The following is a 20,868-nucleotide window of genomic DNA, read 5'->3' on the forward strand; positions in this document are numbered from 1 at the left end:
AAGAGTCTCACTCTGTCACCCAGGCTGGAGTGCAGTGGCGCAGTCTCAGTTCGCTACAACCTCCACCTCCCAGGTTCAAGTGATTCTCCTGCCTCAGCCTCCTGAGTAGCTGAGATTACAGGCTCCCGCCACCACACCCCAACTAATTTTTGTATTTTTAGTAGAGATGGGGTTTCACTATGTTGGCCAGACTGGTCTGTAACTCTTGACCTCAAGTGATCCGCCCGCCTTGGCTTCCCAAAGTACTGGGATTACAGGCATGAGCCACTGCGCCCGGCCTACAGTCAGTTTAATATGGATTCCCAATAATCCTGGGAAGACCCATTTTATAGAGTAGCAGAGGAAACCACACATTATTGAGAAGCCATATAACCACCTGAGGCAAAGGTGGTACTAGATCGAGCAGGTGCAGCCATCGGGTTGCAAATCTACTCACTTGAAATCTTAGGGGTCTCTAAATTCTCAGGCCTGACTGTTGGCCCTACTTCATTTGGCCATTGTTTGCTGATTTAACACTGTTGGCATGGTTTCCCCATAAGACAGTAAGTTTATTTCAGGCAGAATCCTCTCCATAGTGTTTTGTATTTCCCCATTTCCGAGCCCACAGTAGGTGCTCAACGAGCACTTCCTGAATCATTATCCACACTTCCCTCAACTGCTCAACGTGGGGAGAGTCGTTGGTTTAAGAGTAGAGAGAGACATTCTCAACTCCCCAGGCAGCCACCCAGGGAGGCCGAGCACACCAGTCAACCCAGGACAGGCTGAGTGCAGGCTTGAGTGCCAGGCCTCTCTTTCTAGAGTCTCCCTTCCCAGGGAACTCTCTGCAGCAATTTCACTCTCAAATCCAATAGTCCCTGCTGCCAGAACACAGGCAACTTAAAAAAAAAAAAAAAAAATGGACAGGAGAGTTGGCTCTGAATTTTAAGCGCTCTCGCGGGACAGACCCATCTAAAAGTTAAATGACAGGCATCAAATCTATCCCCACACTCTCCCTTTCTCACCACATCACTTGTTTTCTTCCCACACCACAGAAGAAGTGTGGAGGTGGAGGCACTGAGGTCTATACACCATTTAAAAACATGTTTTTGTTGCAAAATAAAGCAAAGAACCTGGAAACCTCACAACACAAATATATAACTTAGCAAATGTTATAAAGCAAGCACCTCTTTAGTTGCAGCAAACCACCATGGCACACGTTTACCTATGTAACAAACCCGCCCATCCTGCACCTGTGCCCCAGAACTTAAAAATAAAAAAAGTAAGCACTCTTTTAAAGAACTCCCAAATCAATCAACAGAACTTTGCCAGCTACCCCAGACCCCCTCCTTCCATGTGCCCCATCCCAATCAGTCTCCTCTCTTCTCCAACAAGTCACCACTTTCCTTTTATAGTAATAACTTCCTATGTTTTAAAAAATAATGTATCACCCAACTGTGCATAGCTAAATATTATGGTTTAGTGTTGTTCATTTAAAAAGTGGTAGGTCCTTTAAGCTTCCTGTTGTCTGCAGACTGCCAGAACCCAGGGCATTTAACCTGTCACGTTTCCCACGGTTGGAATGTTGCCGACTGGATGTCTATGGTGCTGTTCAAGGTGTTTAAACACCATTTTATGCTGTGGGGTTGGCCATGGTCTAGGACTGCTGGCATCTCCTTCTTGGCTAATGTTTATTTGGGCAGATGTCCATGTTCTTTTGTGAACAAATGGCATTAGCAGCAACAAGATGACATTAAAAACCAACTGACGGCCAGGCACGGTGGCTCACACCTGTAATCCCAGGACTTTGGGAGGCCGAGGCGGGTGGATCATGAGGTCAGGAGTTCAAGACCATCCTGGCCAACATGGTGAAACCCCGTCTCTACTAAAAATACAAAAAAATTAGCCTGGCATGGTGGCGGGCACCTGTAATCCCAGCTACCTGGGAGGCTGAGGCAGAGAATTGCTTGAACCCAGGAGGTGGAGGTTGTAGTGAGCCGAAATCGCACCACTGCCCTTCAGCCTGGGCGACAGAGCAAGACTCCGTCTCCAAAACAAAAACAACAACAACAAAAACCCAACTGACAATCCAAACACTGGCACAGGAGTAGAAGTGAAAGGACCTAGGTTTTAGGCCTGCCCTCTTGGACAGTTATTGCACCTTAGACCGTCAGTATCTTTTCCACAGGGTCATGGTGCTAATTAAACGTGATTCTGGATATAATGCTTTCTGGGCTGTAGAATGCAAGACATTCTAATAGGAACCTTTAGAAATGAATTGTTCCTCATAACATTCCTTGAAAGTCTGCATTAGCTTGGGATTGCCACAATGCATTTGCAGAAAGATTTTGGTATAAGGTAGAACGATTCTAGTCCAACTCAATTGCATAAGAGTTACTGGAGTATTAAGATGACCTTGTGGATTTGTATGTAGCTCTCCAGCAGGGTCTTTGAGAGTGACAAGTATTTCAATGCAAGTTTCTCCACTTCTTTATTTTTATGCATCACAAAAAACATGGCAAGGAGGTTAAGGGAAAACCACACGTTGATTTAGCAACTGAATTTCTGAATAACTTGCGCTATTTAGCCCCCCGTTCCTAAAGACCATCCTGGCTGGAAATAAATTCCCTCAGGCACATAGATTATTTCCAGGGAAGGAAAGTAGGGGAGCTTTATGCCTTGAGAGGTACATCTGGAGATACTGATCAACTGCCTGCCCCAAGCCCTTCCAGCTTATGAAACGCAAACTTACTTCTTCCTCGAACCCTTCTCTGGGTTTGTTCAATACAATTAACATCAGCCTAAGCTCAAGCTGGGGATATCTGTGTTGGATGTATTTATTTATGTCTCTGTGTTTATAGTGATAGACAAGGTTTTCTGCCTAGTCTTCCTATTAGGATCATAAGCTATTTAGGGTTAAATCTGTTATATTCATAATTATCCATCAGATATATATATGTTTCTGTTAAGCAGATCACGTCGTCAATGTCGTAAAAAAGGCCTGCAAACCATTTCTCTTCTCAGCCTGTTGATTTACTGAACTGGTAGCTGTGGTTTTCATTAGGGGCTGGCTGCATGTTTGTTGAACATGGGAAAGAGATACCATCTCAGGCTTACTCTCAAGCCCTTTAGAATCACTGGATGCCAAAGTTCAACAGGGCAGATACAACTCTCTGACGTGCTAAGAGCCTTGACTGGAAGTCGTTAAACAAACAAACCAAGAAGATGTTTTATCAGTGTAAGGGTGATTTCTGAGTCCCTGACAAACTAGCAAATTAAGCAATCTTAGGTAGAATAAATACTGTTTATCTGGGTCCAGGACAGTTGTTTAAGAAGTCAGATTGCCAGATCCATCCTGGGGCATTACTCACAGCGGAATGATGTTACTAGAAATCTGTTACACCGTCAGGCATTTGGACAGCCTTTTATAAAGTGCATTATTCCTCATCCTTGGTGACACGAAGTACCTATAGGGCTGCTTTTCTAGGTGTAGGGAACTCAGAAAGGGCACAGGCTATAATTTTTAAAAGTGAAAAAGAAAGCTGCTGCAAAAATTCCTCACCAGCTTATGGCAGTTTATAAAGACAATATTCTCCATAAATAATGTACAGATCTTAGATAAAATAGAATTACATAGGCACATGTATTCCCTAAGGCACATAGATTATTTCCATAATCTATGGACTTTCCGAGAACATGTCTGGAAATTTGTTTTGAGTTGGAGTTTCACTCTTGTTGCCCAGGCTGGAGCGCAATGGAATGGTCTCAGCTCACTGCAACCTCTGCCTCCCAGGTTCAAGCAACTCTCCTGCCTCAGCCTGCCAAGTAGCTGGGATTACAGGTGCCCACCACCATGCCCAGCTAATTTTTGTAATTTTGTATTTTTTAGTAGAGATGGGGTTTAACCATGTTACCTAGGCTGGTCTTGAACTCCTGACCTCAGGTGATCCACCTGCCTCAGCCTCTCAAAGTGCTGGGATTACAGGCGTGAGTCACTGCACCCGGCTGGAAATGTATTTTATGAGAAGTTGCAATAGCTGTAGCTCACCCTCTCTATGGCTTTGCCACGTGTCCCCATTTTAATAATTGCCTCTGCAATCCCTTGCCATCATTGTGTCCTGATGCCCTTTGGATGGCTCTGAGGGTGGGCAAAGCATCCCAAGTCCATCCAAACCTCACTGGCATCAACTGCGTGAATGCTCAATGTGGATATTTTCTTGTCATTTGTAAATATCCTTCCACCTGGCCTTGGCCAAGCCCTCCTTCCATCAGGCATCATCGTTCCCACCCCAGTGGCACCCCACGTACCTTTTGCTTCAGCTGCAGCACGGTCTGCTTCATCTGGTAGAACTCCTTGCACGTGGCACAGCAAGTTCCGGCTTTCACCGCGTTCTCAGACTTCTCATGGCCTGAGAAAGGAGATAGGCTCAGTCCTGTCTGGGAGGCTGGATGCAAGCCAGACCCAGAGAGACAGCATCGGGAAGGGCGGTCCCAGGGACAGAGTAGCTGACAGGGGGACATGCGAGGGCTCAACTGTGGGTGATTTTACAGCTCTCAGGTCCTGCCAGCAAGCCCCAGGGTCAGGGAAGAGGGGAGCACAGAGGGAGAGGGGCCCTGCTAGAAGTTGAGCTCAGCTGTTCCTATTTAGACATGCCAGGAAGACCCTGATCTTCCTTTCATGTGTGAAAATGCGTATCATGGCCCTTTTATCAGTGCTTTTCCAGAAGGCAGGCTCTATAAATCTGACATGATTTATACTCCCCTTAAAGGGCTAATGTTCACACACTGTAAATATTCCCCAAGTGCACGCACTGGGCCTCAAAGCTGCCTTTATCACCTCGGCTAATCCCATTCTTCAAAGGGAGCACAGCAGTGGGCCAGGAGCTGACCTCACTGACGCGTGAGGCCAGGATGGGAAATGCCCCAGACACTTCGCCACCCTATCTGGGGCCATTCAGGACAGCAATGGAAAGGCAGTCGGGCCCATCTACTGCAAAGGGTCCCAAAGCCCTGCTGTAGAACATTAGGTGCTCCATGGGCTTTTTGTAAAAGCATTCTTTGCTAGAGGAAAACTGGGTGAAGTAAATGGTGATCTGGCCAAGAATACAAACAGCTCTCTTCTTCCTGGCACTGGAATGGCCTACTTAAGCCTGTATGCTGGGGAGACCAGACACCTGAGTCACCTTGCTGCTGAGGACCTTGCACAGACTGCCAAGGTCTGTGCCAAAGGTGGCAGCAGTGTGGGCTGAAAGTGCTAGGTTGAGGATGTTTTGTTTGGGCAGGCAGGACAGTCTGACACCCAGGGAAGCATAAAGTCTCCTCGCTTAGCAGCCCTTTGGCGTCGGGCCAGGTTTGCTCTTTGTGTGACATAATAACCGCGACTATCTAGAACACAGACTGGGGAAGTCGGGTAACGCATGACCATCTCTTGTGCTTCCTGGCCTGTATACTTTGCTTCTTACTGTTCCTCTCTTCTGCAAAGCCCTCTGTTCCATCTCCACTTGTTGAATCCCACCAAGACGCAGGTCAAATGTTCCATGAAGCCTACTCTCTACCTACGGAAGTCTGAAAATCAGGCAGCATTTACTGTGTGTCCCTCCCACTCACAGGCCAGTCGTCTAGGCTTCCCTGGAGAGCGTCTCTTAGGGTGCATGCCACAATGTAAGCTGCCTAAGAACCAGGCTCACTTCTTGGTATCTCACATAATGGATGCTCAAAAAATCTTTGGGAAATGGATTGTTACAGGTTGAATTGTGTCCTGTTTGCCAATTTATGGGAAGTCCTGATTCCCAGTGCTTTAGAATGTGACTTTATTTGGAAACAGGATCACTTCAGATAAAATTAGTTAAGATGAAGTTACACTGGAGTAGGGTGGGATCCTAGTCCAATATGATTGGTGTCTTTATACAAAGGGGAAACTTGTGCACAGGAAGAATGCTATGTGAAGATGAAGGCAGAGGTGAGAGGCAGTGGAAGCCAAGGAACACCAGAAATTGCCCGCTGATGACCAGATGCTGGGGAAAGTCATGGAATGGATTGTCCTGCACAGCTGTTAGAAGAAACCAACCCTGCTGACATCTCAGACTTCTAACCTCAGACCAGAGACAAATTTCTGTTTAAGCCACTTAATTCGTGGCATTTTGCTATGGCAACCCTAGGAAACAGACACTTGAATGGGTGGAGGGAATGATGGGCATGAGGGCAGCCCACATGCAGGCAAAACTTCCTTACACAGCCCGACTGCCCAGTCCTCTCCCTGGTGACATATGCAGTGACCAGGGCTTCTGCCCTTTGGGAGGCGAGCAGGCCCAGAGGCAATCTGGCAGCTGATCTCTCAGACTATGCACCTTCAGCACAGCAGCAGGCAGTTTCAGAGCTTACCTGCTGCACTGCCATCCCTGCACCATGGGAGACCTGGGGCTGGCAGCACCCGAGCTAGGTACACATTTCTCAAGTCAGCAGGTTGACACAAATGACGCCATGCTGTGTAGTTGAGTTTCCACAAGTGACAGTGTAATTGTTGAATATACAGGGTCAACCTAGCTCTTTAGGCAGGTTTTGAATGTGTCATCGGAGAAAAACACTTGAACCTCTGCAAAAGTGGCAGTTTTTTAAAATCCACTTCATGTGTAACCAACATTAACAGGGCCATCTTGTTAATGACTGCTTTCTAGGCGAATTCCCATAGCTTCCTCACCTGTACTCCCTTCAATTGGCACACTGGAGGGGTGGTTTTGACTCACTGCAGCTGTGTGATAATGAGCTGAGCAGTAAGGGGGAATAGGGAAGGGCTTGTATCAGAGATGGTGGAGTGAACTGATTACCAGCACAAACTTGAGTCCCACTGTTCTGGGTGCAGGTCCCATCTCTGTCACTGAATAGGCTCAGCGACCTTGGGCAGGTTACTTGGCCTCCACAAACCCCACGTGCCTCAACCATAGCCCTGGAATTACAATTCCCACCACATGCGGCTGCTCTGATGACTGGGCAAGGTAATGCACGGAAAGCCCTCAGCACAGAGCTTGGTTGTAGGTAGATGGGAGGGGATGCCTAGCAGTTTTCAGGCCCACCAAACCCCTTAAATTTCCTTTGCCTGATAATCCCAGAACCCTAGAATAACAGTATGAACATGAATAACAAAATGAGGGAACTGAGGCCTGGCGACTTCCTGAAGGTCACCTAGCAAGTATCTTGAGGTGGGTTTAGAATGGAGTTGTCCTGAAATTAAGTCCAATACCTTTTCCACGAATCAGATGGTTTCCTTTGGGTTTTTTACCCCTGTTCAATGTACCAATTTATAATCCTATGAAGCTTGAATACTCCTGAGAACCAGAATTATTTAGCTCAATCTCCAACAGAGTAAGGCAGGCAAATTTCCATGCAATAATATACTTAGTGGTAAAGGCCTGACACCTTAACTTTGGTTGTGCTGACTGCAGGAAATGGTGGGCTCTTGCATGAAAAGATGACCCAGGCTCCAGGTTTATTATGTTAATACCTAAGGACAGATGAATGACATCCATCTTTCCCAACTAGTCTTTCATCCATTCCGTCTCATCTACTGGTCGATTTATACAATACCATCATCAATCTAGTCTGTCCGTCAATCCATCCATCCATCCATCCATTCATCCATCCATCCATCCATCCATCCATCCATCCATCCATCCATCCATCCATCCTTCCATCCATCTTCCCGTCCATTCCATCTTCCTAACCACTTAACCATCCGTCCATCCATCCATCCAACCTTTCCTTCCTCCTATCCATCTATGGAGCATCTGCTGTTAGCCAGGTCCTGTGTCAGGCACTGAGAATGCAAAATAAGTGAGGATATCTGTTTAACAATTTTCAATTCATCTTTAAGAATCTAGCCCTGTTGGCAGAGCTGGGCCGCCATGAACAAAAGTTAAAAGCTCATGTTTCTGTCCACTTTTACTTTTACATACTCAGTTAAATTTTCCAAGTGTTAATGTGATTAAGCAATTCGACAGCTTCATGATAAGATAAACCTCTTTACCAGATTCTCAGCTATTTCATTTAGATCATGGAATGTTAGAACATATCTTTAGTTCAATCTCTTTTGCAGATAAGGAGAGTGAGATCCAGAGAGAGAAAGTAACTTGCCTTAGGTCTTTCAGATTGCTGTGTGAAGAGACCACAAACTCAACTGGGTCCCAACTGGCCATTTTGGAGGGGTGGGTGCACGCAGTGAGCCTGCTATTGGGAATACTGTTGAGAACACCTGAGAGCTACCTGCCAGCCAGGCTCCAGGGCAGAAGCTCTGCGGAGTGACCTGTTACATGCAAATTCCTGGGCTGTTTTCTGTTCCTTTGTGGAATTGTTAGAACACAGAGAACCAAGATTAACATTATCCAGAAAACTTGAAGCTCCTCTGACGCAGAAGTACAAAGCATGGTAGTAAGGACAGTAGGCGCTGGTGGAGTTACACGATCAGAACTTGAATACTGATGCTGCTAACTAGTACCTTTTAAATTGGACTAGTCATGGTTTCTGTGAATGCCCATTCTTTGAACGGTAAAAAGGTAACAGCACCTATCACTTGGAGCTGCTACGAGGAGCCAGTGATAAGATACGTAGGTTCCCAGAACAGTGCCCAGCTTATGTTAAGAGCTCTATTCACAGTACTCATTTTTATGTTATTTATTGTCGGTACTACTATGATTCAGTTCTCTACAAAATTAGATATGTGGGGTTGGGACCTTACATCACCCTTTCAATAGAGGTTTCAAGGGTTTAAAGATAAACAAGGACTCATACCTTTTGTATATGTAGACATGGAACATAAAACCTACTCTGATGAGGGGTTCACATCCACCTTGTAATTTGTCTACAATAATGTCAACATGGAGCTACAAATAATCTTACGTATGCTACATTAACAGTTTATTTAGAAATTGGGGTAGATATCGCTGCATGTTTTCAATCCTCTCAACTAATGCTCTGGTCACACTTCTGGGAAAAGCCTAGGATGGTATCACTTAACATTTTTTCTTCAACTTGTTCAGATCTTAAAGGTGCAATATTATTGATTAGCCACATGGGGGCATGAAGCTCTAATTTTTCCTGAAGTTGACCAGGACGTCTATCCTAAGCATTAGAAGTTGTAATGCCTTAGATATCTTAGAAAAACCAAACAATGTTCCCGAAATATTTTATATGGGCAGTGCTAGAAGTGAACAAAGCATGTTTGTGTTTAAAAGTTGATCGTGCAGATTTGTGTTCTGGCTGTAATATCCAACCCCGGAGGCACATTACAATCACCTGGGGGGCTTTTAAAATATGAATTCTGCTGCACACCACCCGTCTGGGGATGGCAAGGCAACAGTATCAGCATTTTTAAAAAAGCTCCCCAGGTAATTGCAAGGTTGAGAACCGCTGATCTATGGATTAGTGGAGCTTGAAAGTAATATGAAACACCTGGCCATCTGACACGGACCTGTAATAAGTGATACCAGGGGTTACAGTCATGTTATCAGAAAATAAACAAAAGTTGAAAAATAAAGACTGGCAAGCTAATTACTATGGAGCCAACATTTCCTTAATTTGTCTCCCTATTGAGGCTACAGACTCCCTGGGGTGACTAAACTGGCTCCGGCTACATATTTTCAAAGAGAAAATCAAAGTGACTGAATGTCCATTAGCCAGACGGCTTGTCTCACTGAGCCCGGAGCCAGTGGATTGCAACCTCTCAAGCCTCAGAGGCAGTCCTGGGGCCACCCTCCCTTCTCTCCCCCTGGATTCCTAACAACCAGCTGAGGTTGTGTTTGATTTCAAATTCCTCTGATTGTAACAATACAGGCATTAGATAATGCAAAGTTAAAAAGGAAAACCGAGGAGGAAGAGATGATTTCAGATCACATGTGGTTATACTCAATAATCACTCTCAGTTCATAAAAAAAATGACCACAACGAAATACTGAGCTTACTAATTAGTCCAAAACAGATGAAAATGCTTATCGGCTTCTGATGTTCTGGGATGTGGGACTCTTTTGGCTTCTGACATTTCTTATTGCTGAATTGAATGTTTGGATGTGTAATAATTCATCTTTTAGATATTTTGAGGAAAGTCCTCTGCTTAAAAGGTGTTGAGGCTGGGCATGTTTCTTAGATGGAGGACTAAGAAATGAGGTGTGGGCCAGGAGCTGTGGCTCACGTCTATAATCCCAGCACATTGGGAGGTCAAGGCAGGTGGATCACCTGAGATCGGGAGTTCGAGACCAGCCTGGCCAAGACGATGAATCCCCATCTCTACTAAAAATACAAAAATTTTTAGCTGGCCATGGTGGCGCACATCTATAATCCCAGCTACTTGGGAGGCTGGGGGATGGGAATCGCTTGAACCTGGGAGGCAGAGGTTGCAGTGAGCGGAGATTGCGCCACTGCACTCCAGCCTGGGCGACAGAGGGAGACTCTGTCTCAAAAATAAATAAATAAATAAATAAATAAATAAAATAAAAATAAAAATAAATAAAAAATGAGGCCTGCACATGGAATCACAGGGCTTGTATCACTTATGCTAAATCACACCAAATTATGAAAAATATCTGAAAGGGTGAAAGGGTCTTCAAAGCTCATGTAGTTCAACCTTCTCATTTACAGATAAGGCAACTGAGGCCCAGAGACCTGCTCATTGTTGCTCAGTTAATACTGAACCAACTTTGGTTCTGTATTACTTCAAACTCCCAAGCCTAGGAACTTTCCACTGCATCACAGCTGTTAAAGAAATGATCCCCTTCCCTGCCACCACTGGCCCTTGCTGGGCCACACTGCTGAAGAGTGGAGGCACTTTTTTTTTTTTTTTTTGCCAGAACCATCAAAGCCAGCCCCTACTTTCCCAGCAGTCCAATCTCTTGAATTATGACTTTAATGTTCAGGGCATACAATAGCCTATCCTTTCTCATAATTTTAATTATGTGTATGAATTGCTTCCCTCTACCCTTCTCTCTACCCTTGAGTTTCTACTCTCAAATATTCCTGGTTACTGGTGTTTGAATTTTGTTTTACTAAAATATAAAATCAAATGCTAGTCCTCTGTGCATAGGTGATAAATTCAGTAGAGCCAAATTACTGAAAATACTGCAGAAGAGTACTGCTGGGGAGCACCCTTAGTGGAGTCATATCAGGTTTCCCTTTTAAAGACTATTTGCAATTGCTGTATTTGGGGAAGGATGTCAACGCAAGAGAAAGAGGAGAGAATTCCCAGCCAAATGAAAACTTTTTTTTTTTTGAGACGGAGTTTCGCCCTTGTTGCCTAGGCCAAGTGCAATGGTGTGATCTCGGCTCACTGCAACCTCCGCCTCCTGGGTTCAAGCGATTCTCCTGCCTTAGCCTCTCGAGTAGCTGGGATTACAGGCACCTGCCACCACGCCCAGCTAATTTTTTGTATTTTTAGTAGAGATGGGGTTTCACCATGTCGGCCAGGCTGGTCTTGAACTCCTGACCTCAGGTGTTCCGCCCACCTCAGCCTCCCAAAGTGCTGGGATTACAGGCCTGAGCTACCATCCCCGGCTGCCAAGTGTCATCTTTTGCAATGAGTTTTGTATTACAGTAAGGCTCAATGATATAACCAGCAGAATGCTCTTGATTAAACAGGTCATCCCTCATTATAGTCACCTGTAACTGTCTCTCAACATGGCAGAATGGAAGGTACTATCCTACTTTCATTCATCAGATGCCATGCACTCTACAGAAAATCACTCCTCTTTGGACTCCGGCTGCTTCATCTGCTGATATCAACATCCTTGCCTGAAAGTTGACCAGATGGCTTATCGTTTGGCCCCAGAGCTAAGATCTTTGATGCTAAGTTGATATTTTCCAAACTGTTTTTCAGGGTACCATCACTTGTGATATGTTCGTAGGTTTCTTAATAATTTTGGGTTTAATCAAAGTTTTTTTTTTTTTTTTTGACAGAGTGGAGTACAGTGGTGCAATTATAACTCACTGCAGCTTCAACCCCCTGAGTTCAAGTGATCCTCCCACCTCAGCCTCCTGAGTAGCTGGGACTACAGGCATGTACCACCATGCTCAGCTAATTTTAAAAAAATTTTTAGTAGAGATGGGGTCTCACTATGTTGCCCAGGCTGGTCTCGAACTCTTGGGCTCAAATGATCCTCCCACCTTGGCCTCCCAAAGTGCTGAGATTACAGGTTTGAGCCATCACACCTGACCTAATTTTTTTTTTTTAATGGCAATCTCTCTGGGCTTTTAGTGCATTCTAATTGTGAACCCTTAGGAAGTGGGTGCAGTGATGCACACTCCTCCAAACACCTGAACACAGGACCTTAAGAAAGATATGCTTATTGACAGCTCACAAGAATCCACAGGTCGGCACAACATCATGTGGAGAAATGCTGCAGTAAGCGGTGGAGATACAATATGTCTTTAACGCAGATAATACTAGAGAAGGTACCAAAAACATTGTAAAATAGATCCGCTAATATTACTACTGCTCAGGTATTTTTACTGAATTCTTAGCCACAGAGGTCACACTGGTCATCAACTAAAAATAATTCTTGATTTCTTGTACTTATCTGAAACTTTACTTGAAAAATATTTAAGAAGTACGTTTAATTTCTCAGGGAAGGAAAGAGGTGCATGTGGTCCCAGTGCTGACTTAGCAACAGACTGCTAATTTCTGGGAACTTGCTTTTCCTTCTCCCTTTCCCACCCTAGCCTGCCCCCAGCCCTTGCTGGGCCCACACTGCTGAAGGTTGGAGGCACAGGTGACTGTCTCTCACCAGGGCAGACCTTGTCACTGCACTCTGACCCACAGCAATCGTAGCTCACTGCAGCCTAGACCTCCTGGGTTCAAGTGATCCTCCCACCTCAGCCTCCTGAGTAGCTGGGACTCCAGGCATGTGCCACCATACCCAGCTAACTTTTTTGATTTTCTCTGACTTAGAGCCACCGCCAGGCCACCACAACACAGCAGGGCCATACACAGGGCTTGCTGCCTTGGGGACTGAAGAGGAATGTGGGTGGAGGATCTAGGAATTACTGCAGGAGGTGGAGGCTATCTGAGACCAAAGCACAAATAAACTCAGCATTTAAAATCTGATACTAGTCTCTGGAAATTCCATCCCACTTCTCTGGTCATTGCTAGTGATGGCTGGTCTCCCCGCAGGCCACTCTCCCTCAGCAGGTAGGAACTTCTTGTAGGCGGGGCCAGGTCCTATTATTTCTATATCCTAACATCGAATCTCAACCTGACCCTCAGCAGTATTGCATTTGTTATTGGGGTTCCTGGCGGTTGTGCTCAAGCATAAGCCTTGGTTGCTGGAGGCTGCCCTTCATGAGCATATAAGTGGGATTTCACCTGTAGATAAATGTGAGGCAAAGAGACAACGGACTTGCCAGGCTGGGCTGCCCATAACGCATGGGCTACCTGGCTCAGAGCATAGCTGAAAATCCAATTCCCAAAATGAAAAATTAGAAAGCTGCTTTCTTGTGACTGATTCTCAAGCAGGCCCCACACATTCATAGATCAGTGGCTAAATAGCTGCACCCTGTTTTTCAGTGAGATTCTTGTTTTCAGTAAAGGACATCATCGAGGAGGTAAGTTACACTTGCCTGCCCCTCCCCCAATGTCTCCACCATGGGAGAAAACTCAGTGATTTTAATTTGGAATTTAAAAAGTAGTCAGGGCACGGTGGCTCATGCCTGTAATCCCAGCACTGTGGGATGCCCAGAGGCCGGAGGATCACCTGAGGTCAAGGAGTTTGAGACCAGCCTGGCCAACATGGTGAAACTACTAAAAATACAAAAATTAGCAGGGCGTGGTAGCAGGCACCTGTAATCCCAGATACTTGGGAGGCTGAGGCAGGAGAGCCCCTTGAACCCGGGAGGCCGAGTTTGCAGTGAGCTGAGATTGCACCACTGCACTCCAGCACTCCAGCCTGGGCGACAGAGCAAGACTCTGTCTCCAAAAAAAAAAAAAAAAAGTGGTCTATAAATGTTACTTTTCTCCAGTCAACCTGTATGATCAACAAGCCCGTTTCCTCTGCCCTATGAACACCCCTGGGCAGGCACATGCCACATACTTCAGGCTTTAAGAAGTGTCACCAAGTCCTCCAATTCACTCAAATCATTCAAATCGCCCAATCCTAATCGCCCAATCCTAAGCTGGCTCCAAAGACTTATTTTGCATTTACTTCCGACATATGGCAGCTTCCTCCTGACTCAGCCCAGTAGCTCGTCAGAATTTCACTTCGTAGTTCTCCCTTGCGAGGCAGCGGAAGCTCGTCCTCAGCTGTTTGCTGTCCTCAGCTGATGGCTGCTGCCTTCCAGCCCTTTTTGAAGCTTGGGCTACACCCAAGAATCACCACCTCCTGAGTGCCCAAACAGCTCTGGTTTTTTCATCTCTGCATTTCTGGCTATGGGTGATTTGTCCTAGGAACCCCCAAGGAAGGTTCAGGCCCAGCCAACCTCTCCCCACAGAGCTCCAGCCACCTTCCCTTCCCGAGGTAAGTAGAGAAGAGCTAAGCCCTAGGCTTGGGGAAAAGGACAGCAGCTTCCTGGGCTACAAGTTGTGGGTAAAGGAGGTGGTGGCTGTGTGGCACCAGCCTCAGGCCCTCTAAGTGGCTGAGGGCTTTCTCCCCAGGGAACTGGTCCTGCCAGCCATTTTCAATGGAGTCCATTTTGCTTCAAAGTTCACCCTGGCTAGAAAGGCCCTTGACATTTAGGCTAAAATCCTACATTTTCAGGGCTAGGGTGGCACTGACAACTTGGCAGAGGGACCAGAGCTGCTTCACACATGCATGTGGTGGTATTTTGATGATCAAGGCATTGCCTGAAGCATTGATATTAGTTTAGGGGCTCTCTTTCTCCTTTCTCTTTCTTCCTCTCTCTCTCCTCTTCCCCCATCCCTCCCCTTTTCCTCTCTGCCTCGTTCTTCTTTTTTCCTCCGAACTCAAATAAGGAAATAACCCGAACTTTAGGCTGATCATATGTCTGAGTGACCAGACATCTCAGTTGAATGTCGCTGACGTAATGTAAATCAGATTCTCAGCTCTGTGCTAAAGGCCCAGCTTTTAGAAATTTTCCAACTGCCTGTGGACTGATACTTCTGTGAAACACAAAGATGAACCACTACAAAAATAAGATGTAAAATACAAGCATAAATTTTTGGATTTAAACAAAATTCCTCTGTCAGATTGATATAAAAATTTTTAAACACTCTCAATTTTTGTTTTTATCCAATTGTGAGTCTTGCCTGTCCCTAGACCATATTTTGAGTAGCATGGATACAGATTGTTTACCTTACATGGAGATGTTTCATATTTATATTTCAGCCCATTTTCTTTGGGAAAACACAGCGTTTCTGGCCTCTTCTCTGTTCATCTTAGTTTGTCTAAACACATATCTAAGCTCTACTGATTTCTCCAAGAGCACACAACTTCAGCTTGGTGGAGAGCTTCCTCCAGTACACACTAGCTTACAACCCTTGAGCTAATGGGCTTCACTCTTATTCTTTCTCTTTAGAAGGAGTTTGAACTTATATTCTCTTCCCTAGGTCCCATTTACAATTCGTATATGTGCCCCTTCCTGCCCACTTGTCTGCTTGTCCTCTGAGGTACCTGATTGTGCTCTTAAGTGAATATATAAAAATGTATGTTATATATATTACATATAACTACATATATATAAAATACATGATATGGTTTAGCTGTGTCCCCACCCAAATCTCATCTTGAATTATAGCTCCCATAATCCCCATGTGTCATGGGAGGGACCTGGTGGGAGGTAACTGAATCATGGGGGCAGGTCTTTCCCATGCTGTTATCACGATAGTAAATAAGTCTCAGAGATCTGATGGTTTATCAATACAACAGGCAGCTCCCCTGCACATGATCTCTTGCCTGCCACCATGTAAGACGTGCCTTTGCTCCTCCTTTGCCTTCCACCGTGATTGTGAGGCCTCCCCAGCCATATGGAACTGTGAGTTTTTTAAACCTCTTTTTCTTTATAAATTACCCAGTCTTGGGTATGTCTTTATCAGCAGTGTGAGAATGAACTCATACAATAAATAATTATGTATAATTACATATAGGCACTTGGAAACTTTAGACATTAAACATAATGTGGCATACATTGTATATAAAATTATATAGCACAGAATTACATAAATATATTTATATATACAATTATATAATCATATCTATATAATATATAAACCCCCAAACTGGTTTTATATATATAATATATAAAAATATGTAATTAGGGAGATATTTAGACTTGTCCTACTTACCAGTGTCATTGGGATATTTGTCTCCCCTGGTACACGTCTTCCCATCATCTTCCTGGATGTAGCCTTCCCGACACTCGCAGCGGTAGCTGCCCAAGGTATTGATGCAGATGTGGGCACACAGCGTCCCATTGCTGCTGGCACACTCATCAATATCTGGTTTGAACCAAATGTAGAGAATACTGAGTTTCTGAGAATTCACTTCTAATACAACAGATGACATTGGGCTTTGCCTCTCTGTTAATAACAACAAAGGACACTTGGGCCCACCTTGATCAGAGAAGCCTGGAATAAAGTAGGGAGCTAGAAATGTGGGCCATCCATAAAAACAGCACTTTTGGCCAAGTGGCCATTGTTACAGGCTGATCAGTGATGGGGTTCCTGGCTGTGGCTCTGCCACTCCCAAGTCATGTGGCTTAGACTGCTAGCCTTCAGAGATCTCACTTACAGAACAATAACAATGAAGCCTGCCCTAAACACTTCATAGGGCTGCTTAGAAATGAAAATGAGATCACCAGTGGCAACGCTCAGAGAAGCAAACATTATGGAGATGATTTTTTGCAAGTGCCCTACTGTGCTGGGGATTTTTAAGTTTCCCTTTATGGTATAGGTTCCAAATAGCATGATGATGACCCACAGGTCACTTAGGAATGGCTCCTTCCCAGTTAAAAGCCATGATGGCACGTGGGAAAAGATACTTCTAATAAAAGAAAATAGTCATAATGGGTCTAATGGAAAGAGTCTTCCCCAGGAAATTTCTGCCTCATCAAGAACCCAGACAGACCCCTCATGAGCTGTGGAAATGAGCCATGGGACCATCAAACAAGTCCCCATGAAGAGCCCATGTTAACTATGCACATCATGGACTTGCTCCCCTGCTGCATGGTGGAAACAAAAACGTTTCCCACCATGAGGACAGTGGGAGGCCCAATTCCATTTCCTGTTCACTGGTTGAAGACAATGGGTAGCAGTGGGTGGGAACCGTGGCATGCAGCCCCAGACTGTGCACATGTGCTGGATAGACAGAGGCCAGCCCTGAACTTGAGGATGGCAACAACTTCCCAGCCACTCCCTGCACAAGCTGCCAGTGACTCAGTCCCTGTGTATGCTGAGGGGAGGATGGTCATCTGGATGATCCCCCGGCAGTACCGACTATGTCACTGTAGACCAGATGTTGCAGTTGCATCCTCCTCTGCAATTTCTCAGGCTCACTGCTTTTCCCCAGGTGTCCCTGCCCTAAACCTACATGTAATGCTGCCTGTACTGCCGAGAGAGAGAGAGAGAGAGAGAGAGAGATGCAGTTGAAATCAGAGATAGAAATAGAACTCTTAGTAGAAGGCAAGTTCTGCTGGTCCCCAAACCCCCAAACAAAAAGAAGAGGGGGCTGGGTGAGGTGGCTCATGCCTGTAATCCCAGCGCTTTGGGAGGCCAAGACAGGAAGCTGAGCCCAGGAGTTCCAGGCCAGCCTGAGCAACATAGTAAAATCCCATCTCTATAAAATATGAACAAAATTAGCTGGGTGTAGTGGCGCATGCCTGTAGCTCCAGCTACTCAGGAGGCTCAGGTGGGAGGATCACAGGAGCATGGGAGGTCGAGGTTGCAGTGAGCCATGATCACGCCACTGCACTCCAGCCTGGGCAACAGAGTGTAACCCTGTCTCAAAAATAAATGCATAAAGAATAGGGTACAGTAGCTGCTATGAACTGAAGTAAGAGCCTTGTGCCTGGGACCTGAGCCTCATAGAATGGCCTGTACCTCTCTCTGCAGGGGAGGCCAGAGATCCCTGCTCCATTCACTAGGGAGTCACAATCCCATTCTCTGGCATTGTGGGGCACCATTCCCAAATGCCGACAGGGAGCAACCAGAGGACCTACCGTTAGAACTTCTCAGAAATGGTGCTCCCTAGAGCCCCTGCTAGGATAGAGAAAGAGGGATGCTCATGACAGCTGGTTTATCTTCCTTGTAGGTCTACCTGCTAATCTCCGCAGTTCATCCTCCAGCTGATTCTTAAATCTCACCATGCCTAGGAATCATTAGAGGCATTGGTATAAATATGCATGTCTGGACCCACTCTCAGAGTTGTGATTCATTAGGTGTGGAGAAAAGGCCAGGATTTTTTTTTTCCCCCTAAACGAGGACCCCAGATGTTTCTTGGGTTAGTTATAAACTGACCACGCTTTCAGACACATGGTTCCAAAGGAAAATGAGCCATAAAGCTACCTTAGAACCTCAAGGAGTGCACGGCCGGGACAGCCAGTTCGTGAGGGCAACAGTAAACAGGCTGGTGCCGTGGATGGTGCAGGCTCTGCTCAGCTGCAGCCCAGGTGGCTGGCTTCAGCTCCCTCCGACTTCCTCCCAACCTGTCTGCCATATGGCTACTTCCTTTTTTCCCCAATCATCTTCTAAGAGAATGTTTATTCTTGTTCTGTCTGCGTTTTTACTTTTCTGACCACTTATACTCTGTTTTACATTATTCTAGTTTATATTTGGGCATGTTCCCCTTCTCCTGCTCTTATGTCTCATTGCCAATTAGGACCTTGCTGGTACCAAATCCCAGAAGAATTCCTTGGGCCTAATTGGTTTTAGTAATTGTGATGAAGGGCAGTGATAAGCTATCCCTAGGATAGTATCAAACACAACTCCATCCAACAAGTATGAGAACTGAAGGGTCCAACCCTTCAGAACCATCTGAACAAGGCACATGTTCAGAAGCTAGAAACAAGCACATTCCCAACATACCCAGACAGTACGGCTTCTCCCGCTTCCGGTGTCTCTCCCGGTCATATCGGTATCCCGGATAACAAGTACACAGCACTCGGCCAAAGTTGTCCGTGCACTGCTGTTCACAGGGAGCCTCGGCACAAACGTCGTAATCTGAAAAAGCAAAGTGAGAGCTCATGTCAACTACAGGAGGAGGCGAAGTAACCTGGCCCTGGCCTGGAAAGGACTTTCTGGGCCGGGCTCTGCTCAAGGACACGTGTGAAGTGTGGACAGATATACTTAGAGGGAAAGGAACTCTTTAGGGCTGTGGGTCACCTTCTAAGAGTACTGCAATGGGTAACTTACATGACATCATATCACTCGTGATTTTTCCCCTAGGTCACCTCATCATCCTTTGGTTTTTGTCACTATCCAGAGAGAAAAGACGCTTAAGAGGGCCAGCCTCTGCGGATTCCCTCGGGGTTGGGGGTGCTGTTTTGTCTTGTTCATCAGCTGCTCTAGAGGCAGGGGACTCCACCCAGCAGAATACTAAACACAGGCCAGCTGGGGTGACAGGCGTTGGTGTCATCATATGGGAGGAAGGCCTGGAAGTCAGGCAGGCTCAGAGAAGTAGGAAGGGGGCTTTGTGTATACATGTCTGGTCTCTCACTGCTAATGCAGACATACCTGAGACTGGGTAATTTATAAAGGAAAGAGGTTTAATTGGCTCACAGTTCCACATAGCTGGGGAGGCATCACAATCATGGCTGAAGGTGAATGAGGAGCAAAGTCGCTTCTTACATGGCAGCAGGCAAGAGTGTGTGTGTAGGGGAACTCCCCATCAGATCTCGTGAGACTTATTCACTGTCATGAGAACACCATGGGAAAGACCCACCCCATGATTCAATTACATCCCACCAGGTCCCTCCCATGACATGAGGGAATCATGGGAGCTATAATTCAAGATGAGATTTGGGTGGGGACACAGCCAAACCATATCACTTTGTAATAGAAATGTGCATGACTTATAAGAGAGCCGATGCTTTTGTGTGTATACTGTATAAGTGTGCACCCTGGGGGGTTGATCGCTCATGCTGAGAAGGGGTTGGGTGACTTCGAATGGCCAGAGGTCTCTTTTCCAGCCCTCAGCCTGTGCAAAGTGAGGTGGATACACTGTTACTCATAAAGAATTAGGGCATTAGGGCATCTGCTCCTCTCAGTTCCTATGAACTAATACGTAATGAGCCTCTGAAGGGACTTTGGCTCTAATTCAGTAGCTCAGGCACAACACTGACTCCCAGACTGGAGCCAGCACCTAATTAATCCTTGCTCTATCTCCTCCAGGTGCTGACAGATAAACTATCCTTGGACACAGAGCGAGTCTGGCTTTGTTCCACCACATATGAAGGTGAACGGGTGGGCTGTCAGCTCCTGATGCAGGGAGGGTTTGTGGGACAAGTATTGTGCCACTCTCACAATGACCTGGAAAGCTGCCCTTATAAAATACTTCCTCCCATGATTGTGATTTCAGGCCTGCTTTGCCTGCATGGTGTTCTGACCAACGCTGCAAACTGTCTCTGGCTACATGTTTCCTCCACTTGGCATTACCTCTAGGCAGCCAAGGTTCTGTGCTCTTTTTGTTGGAGAGCATGATCCTGGCATGACTGGCTCTGAGCTTTCCTGTTGGCTGTTGCCACCATTCCGCAGCAGCTGGGAAGGGGAAGAAGGAGGCAGAGAGGCTGTCAAAGTGTTTGAGTTGATCATGGTGCCTAACAAGGCAGTTCCCTGTCTCTCCTACCATTTCTGCTTCCCTGAGGAACCACTTTCAACTCTTCTGATTCTTTCTATACTCACTTCTGCATCTCTAAATAGCTGACTTGCATTGCTTCTTTGTTTTTATTTTAAATCCTCTCTATCGACCTCCA

General features: G+C 45.8%; 1 protein-coding gene across 5 annotated transcripts in view; it reads right to left on the bottom strand.

The window, feature by feature from the left end:
- Positions 1-20,868, bottom strand: part of CCBE1 (collagen and calcium binding EGF domains 1) — a 260,616-nt gene that overhangs the window by 15,585 nt on the left and 224,163 nt on the right. For all 5 annotated transcript variants that reach the window (XM_054461204.2, XM_054461202.2, XM_063653777.1 and 2 more), the window contains 3 exons: positions 18,983-19,117; positions 16,247-16,399; positions 4,285-4,385 (listed from right to left, as the gene is read on the bottom strand). In XM_054461204.2, the coding sequence (XP_054317179.2) occupies positions 4,285-4,385; positions 16,247-16,399; positions 18,983-19,117 (389 nt within the window). The remainder of the gene's footprint in view (positions 1-4,284; positions 4,386-16,246; positions 16,400-18,982; positions 19,118-20,868) is intronic.

The sequence above is a fragment of the Pongo pygmaeus genome, chromosome 17, assembly GCF_028885625.2.
Source record: "Pongo pygmaeus isolate AG05252 chromosome 17, NHGRI_mPonPyg2-v2.0_pri, whole genome shotgun sequence".
NCBI lineage: Eukaryota > Metazoa > Chordata > Mammalia > Primates > Hominidae > Pongo > Pongo pygmaeus.